At 41.0% G+C, this 6,080-nt stretch overlaps 2 protein-coding genes across 2 annotated transcripts in view; one reads left to right on the top strand and one right to left on the bottom strand.

Annotated features, from left to right (window-relative positions):
* Positions 1–3,008, top strand: part of SARC_01443 (asparagine synthetase) — a 5,510-nt gene extending 2,502 nt beyond the window's left edge. Inside the window, exons 4-6 of the mRNA XM_014304820.1 lie at positions 496–729; positions 1,083–2,157; positions 2,434–3,008. Coding sequence (XP_014160295.1) covers positions 496–729; positions 1,083–2,157; positions 2,434–2,588 — 1,464 coding nt within the window. The 3' untranslated portion in view covers positions 2,589–3,008. The remainder of the gene's footprint in view (positions 1–495; positions 730–1,082; positions 2,158–2,433) is intronic.
* Positions 3,009–3,045: 37 nt separating this feature from the next.
* The window catches only part of SARC_01442 (hypothetical protein), a 3,665-nt gene continuing 630 nt past the window's right edge, over positions 3,046–6,080 (bottom strand). Inside the window, exons 2-4 of the mRNA XM_014304819.1 lie at positions 4,755–4,835; positions 4,205–4,291; positions 3,046–3,376 (exon numbers count right to left, since the gene is read on the bottom strand). Coding sequence (XP_014160294.1) covers positions 3,323–3,376; positions 4,205–4,291; positions 4,755–4,835 — 222 coding nt within the window. The 3' untranslated portion in view covers positions 3,046–3,322. The remainder of the gene's footprint in view (positions 3,377–4,204; positions 4,292–4,754; positions 4,836–6,080) is intronic.

The raw sequence follows: 6,080 nt of genomic DNA, 5'->3' as shown, positions 1-6,080 counted from the left end.
ACACACACATACTATATATATATTCTAGATTATATATGTATTACTTATATATGTACTATTATATATGCTTAATTATATATGATATATACTAATAATATATATATATACATAGTACTATATATATATATATATATATATATACATATATATATATTTATATATATATTTATATATATACATATATATATATTATATATATATTTATATATATATATACATATATATATATATATATTTATATATATATATATATACACATATACATGCATGTAGATGTATGCATATATATGTATATATGTATATATGCACATAGACATATATACACATATAGACATACATATAAGACGTATATGTAGATATTTGAGTATATATTATTGTCCATATGTTAGTTTTATGTTTGCTCCTTTAAAAATGAGTTTGCTTCTTGCTTAAAGCAATGTTCGAGCGGAAAATAATTTTGACATTCATTTCTCTTTAACACTTGTTGTTGGACAGGCCAAGTTCGTCCCTGATGCCAAGTTCACCACCGCGTCTGATTGTGAGGTCATTGCTCACATGTACGCCAAGATGGGCGCACAATGTGTTCAGTACCTCGATGGCATGTTCGCTTTCGTAGTGTCGTGCGAGTCCACCGGAGAGTTCATTGCCGCTCGTGACCCAATTGGAATTTGCCCTCTGTACTACGGACGCAGTGGTGATGGTGCTATGTGGTTCTCCTCCGAGATGAAGGTATGTCTAACTTGTGATATAAGTGTATATGTCCATGAGTCTTTATCTACGAGCTGTATATTTTTCACGCTTTTGACTTGTCTGTGTATTATAGTTGTACATTATTCTACGTAGTAGAAAACCTGTATCGGGAGAATAGCCACGAGAACCGTAGTTTATCCCCAATTAGTGTAATACACCACATGCATGTTAGACATTTGAGTGTATATTATACTATATCTATATTAAAATTGTATTTTGGTAGTTCGTCAGATATGATGCGGCCCAACTTCATAAAAACACGGGCTAATACAATTTCAAATATTTATTCATCTCACCGGCGAAGTTTTTCAATCTATTTTTTCTGCACACAGTCATTGCACGATGAGTGTGTGAGCTTTGAATCATTCCCTCCCGGACACTACTACGATTCTAAGTCAGACGAATTCGTAGCCTACTACAAACCCAAGTTCTGGGACCTAGACTGGTGTCCCGAACCCAGCGAAACTCCCGAGATGCCCCCACTTGAGCAGCTTCGTGAAGCATTCGAAGCAGCCGTTGAGAAGCGACTCATGTCTGATGTCCCTTACGGTGTGCTATTGTCCGGCGGATTAGATTCTTCACTGGTGGCCTCGGTCGCGTCGCGCAAGATTGCCGCACGTCAGGCAGAGGCGAGCGATTCACACGACACGCGTGTGATGACCACCGGTCTGCACTCGTTCTCTGTGGGACTTGTGGGATCACCCGATCTGATTGCGGCGAAGAAGGTGTCAGAGTTCCTGAAGACCAAGCATCACGAGTTCACATTCACGATCCAGGACGGTATTGACGCGCTCAGGGATGTGGTCTACCACTTAGAGACATACGATGTGACGTCTATCCGTGCGTCTACACCCATGTACTTGATGTCGCGTAAGATCAAAGCTCTGGGTGTGAAGATGGTGCTGTCGGGCGAGGGAGCCGACGAGATCTTCGGTGGATACCTGTACTTCCACAAGGCGCCTAACAGAGAGGAGTTACACAAGGAGACCGTGCGCAAGCTGCAAGCGCTGCACTTGTACGATTGCAACAGAGCCAACAAGTCTACCGCCAGTTGGGGTGTCGAGGCTCGTGTGCCGTTCTTGGACCAGGACTTCATGAACGTGGCCATGACGCTCGACCCCGCCTTCAAGATCATTGGCGGCAAGGACTGGGATGGACAGAAGAAAATCGAGAAGTGGGTTATGCGCAAGGCGTTCGATACCAAGGAGAACCCTTACCTACCCGAGGAGGTACTCTGGAGACAGAAGGAACAGTTCAGTGACGGTGTAGGATACGGGTGGATCGATGGGCTACAGGATCATGCTGCTGTGACGGTCAGTGATCAGCAGTTGAAGACAGCGAAGCATCGTTTCCCACACAATACCCCTGGAACCAAGGAGGCATACTTATACCGCACTATCTTCGAAGGTATGGTTGAGTGTGTGAGTAAATTATTGTAATCGTCATGTATCACATATCGGGAATTTCTATAAGTTCGTATTCATTCCTGCAAGGCGAATTGTGGCCAAGTCATGTTAAACATATTAGTGTTTGTGTTTACGCTTGACGTTGTACCACTGCACACCCAACCAAGCGCATTCCTCATCGTGCTTATCCCAGCACCCAGATATGGTATTCTCAAAATATATCCTCAATTCAAATTTTAAGACTAAACTAACTTATCTTATCCTTTCAAATAAACAGAGCTCTACCCCGAGAAGCCCGCAGCAGAGACTGTCCCCGGAGGACCATCTGTCGCGTGCAGTACCGCCATTGCAGCTGAATGGGATGCTAGTTGGAAGGGCAAGGAAGACCCCAGTGGTCGCGCTGTTGGTGTGCACGAGTCGGCGTACGAGTGATCAGTATAGCATAACTTAGCATGGCATGCCTTCGAATGTAGATACACAGGGTATGTGCAGCATGCTCACATCTCTGAATTTGGGGATTGCATATCTGCGGAACTCAGATGACGTGGGCAAGATGGCCGCGTGAGATGTCTTTTCGAAGGGACTGCATACATGTTAAAAATTATAGAATAGAAAAGTTTGCCGGCGGCAATATAGTTAGTCCTTCCTCTTGTAAATAGCCGTGCCGCTGTGCGACATTGACTGTACGATATTTAAATCGAGTACTGTACTGATTCCTGGGAGTATTCCGGAGATGATTCTATTAACATCAGAGTTTTACCTGATATGTGAAATAAATATAGTATCCGACGAACAACGAACATGTATGTACGTACATTCGTGCACTCCGATATAAAATGAGCATGGCTGATATTGATGATTGCTTATTGCATTGTTTCCATGACGTATACGATGATCACACCGTTAAGGTCAGTGAGGCGTGGGCGCTCATAGAGACTTGAGAATTTATTTATCCATTAATGTCGGCAGTATTAATAATCAGCAACTAGCAGTAGCCAGACCCGTGTTAGGGAGAAATTTCAATCTGTCGGCTTTGATGGCTTTGAAGGCATTTAAAAAATAGTCTTGAAGGTGTTCTGTGGCGCCTATACGATGATTTCTCAGTTCTGAGGAGCGGTTGTTTTCCGGCCTCAGAAGACTTTGATATGTTTAGACGACAGCTCCGTTCACAGAAGCATTAGACCCGGTTCCTCCTCCTTCTTTTGCGCTATGTAGTCCGACTGCGCATATAGTAGAAACAATATTAGTCTGCAATCGATAAGAGGAGTTCTTAGCTCAGCCCTTGGCGCAAGCTTGTTTCCTACAGCGTTTGCTATTCGCTACAACCATTAAAACGGCTTTGAGCAGAATTCAATCTGCTGTCGGGAAGTGCAGTCTCCAGCTCCACCTTTCGCGCGGGATAGCTGCCTAAGACTTTCTGCTATTGTCTACACCAATGAAAATGGTATTTAAAAATTAAACTATTCGAATCCCAAATGTTTACGCAAGTGCATGTTATTTTAGCGCGGAGACTGGGTGCCATGCGTGCAGATGACTTGTGCGCTAGAGCATATATATTTTAACACAGGGATAAGGGACAACAATGCTACACTAGTCGTATATGTTGCTACTGCGGTGAAGGTGATTCAATTCGCAAACGTGCGCAAGTCGAACTTTGGAAATTGCAGGATGAACGCATTGCCACAGACTACTTCAATGCATGTTACAACCTTTCGCGCGGGCTCAGCTGTGAGATAGATGATGCTCAATGTACAGATGCAAGAGTGATGAAGTGCTCACATAATCTCACACGAACATTGCGAAGATTGTCAAAGGAACAGGTGCTCAATACTCGCCCTTCTATTGGTCAAATTACAACCGGAAAGAGAATAGCTCCGTCAACAAACTGTATAAGTGGTAATACAATTTTGAAAGGGAGAGGTAGCGACTAACAAGAATTAAAATATGAGAAGGTACAAATATGCAGATGCGTGTGCGTACGCATTCAAGTACTACCGTAGAACGTCATTTAAACACTCATGACTTGTATTCGCACCCAAAGCACTTACGACGACTCTTTTCCTGCAATCTCCGTATATCTTTTCAAAATCAAAACATGGTTTGAACATGCTTCCCTTCTGTACACACTCCATCATCTGTATGGACAGGATTGATATAGAAATGGACAGTAAATGTTAGTGCTTAATTGAAATACTGAACTACGAGGTACCTAGAGAATATAATACATTGCTTCCCTAAAACACATCGGCGTGAAACTGCATTGGTTGACCAGAAAGTATAAAACAAGATCTATTTCAAAAAGGCACAGCAGAGAACTTCGACAAACAATCTAAAGAAAAACAAAAATTAAATTACAGTCAATTCGGTCTGGAATATGATTGTTGAAATGAACGGACGAACAGAAGTAAATGTAACCCAACCCACAAAGCAGACAATACACACGTATCACCGCGAGTACGCAACTGGTGCGGGTATAGGATGCTTGCATACAGATTAGAACGACATGAATTGCCGACCATGATAGCGACAAATTAGAAAAAAAGCCAATTCAAGATACAAGAATGTAGGGTCTATTGGCGAGAGGCATGTGTCACCTACCCTCGCATAATCCTCGATACACTTGTAGTTGGCCTCCTCGGTGGCTTCATTACGAACTTCCGCAGCTCTTCGCAGAGCGGCCTAGAAACACAAATTTGGACAAGCAGTAAAAACAAGAGTGTTAGCGCTAAGTATTCATGGTGAATTGTTGATACGGGGCCGTGGCGACATATCAACCAATAATATAGTGCGAGTTAATGCGTTTGATTAATACAAAAGTGCTACTGTGCAATTCAGATTTAGTACCGCGGCATCGGCGACGCATGCAAGTGGAAGGCATGTGGTTGATTCCGTTTAGTTTCTAAACAAACATATATGTCAACGTATGTATTTATATTCTCGTCGTGTGTCAACGTTTTCGAAATGTAACCGTACGCGTTCCGTTATGATATTAAACACTCTTCGGATCGTTTGTGTATACCGATATAGTCGCTTTTATCCTCTCAGTACACGCTAGAATATACGCAATCGCTCAAATACATGTGAACGATATTGAACGTTAGCGCAATGTACGTAACACCTGCAATAGATGAATTTAGGGCATCACAAATGGACATGTAGCAGTAAGCACAGAGCATCAAAGCCAGTCCTAGCATCCATCCATACATACATACATGTATTGATGTCTAAAAACATATTTGGGAAGACCTGTAGACAACAAACTGGCCGAAAGGAGTTATGAACCACTAAGATGTACAAAAATATTCAAGCATGCTATATACTAGCCTCCGATTTGACTCGAATCCACAAAATTCTATACAATTAGGAAGGACAGATAAAAAAAAGATTGGGTTTACATGTATCAGGTTAAAAAGTAGCTTATAATATGACTTAGAATAGCGAGATCCTATCTAACTTCAGAAACTGGTATAAAAAAAAACATTGAGTGCATATATATCAGTCAACAAGTAGCCTCTAATTTGAATTGAATTAAAAAAAACAACAAGTACCCATACACAGTCATGCCATAGTGAATCAAGATCCCAACTCCTGGTTGAATAAAGCGAACACATGCTGTTTGATTCATATGTAGGTCTGAATGATACACAAGTAGGTATACAAGCACCTCCTTGTGAATTTACTTCCAAATATTTGCAATGAAACCGATAGTATAGAATACTGCAACATAAATTACATACAAATGAAATAACATAAATACATACTTATATACATACTTAAATACCAATTTGTAATTATGCATATTCAAACACACACACACAAACACACATACACAAACACACACACACACCTATATATATATATACATACATATACATATATATATATATATATATATATATATATATATATATACTANACTATACA

Source organism: Sphaeroforma arctica (genome assembly GCF_001186125.1).
Source record: "Sphaeroforma arctica JP610 unplaced genomic scaffold supercont1.57, whole genome shotgun sequence".
Lineage (NCBI taxonomy): Eukaryota > Ichthyosporea > Ichthyophonida > Sphaeroforma > Sphaeroforma arctica.
This window is presented reverse-complemented; position numbering and strand designations above follow the sequence as displayed.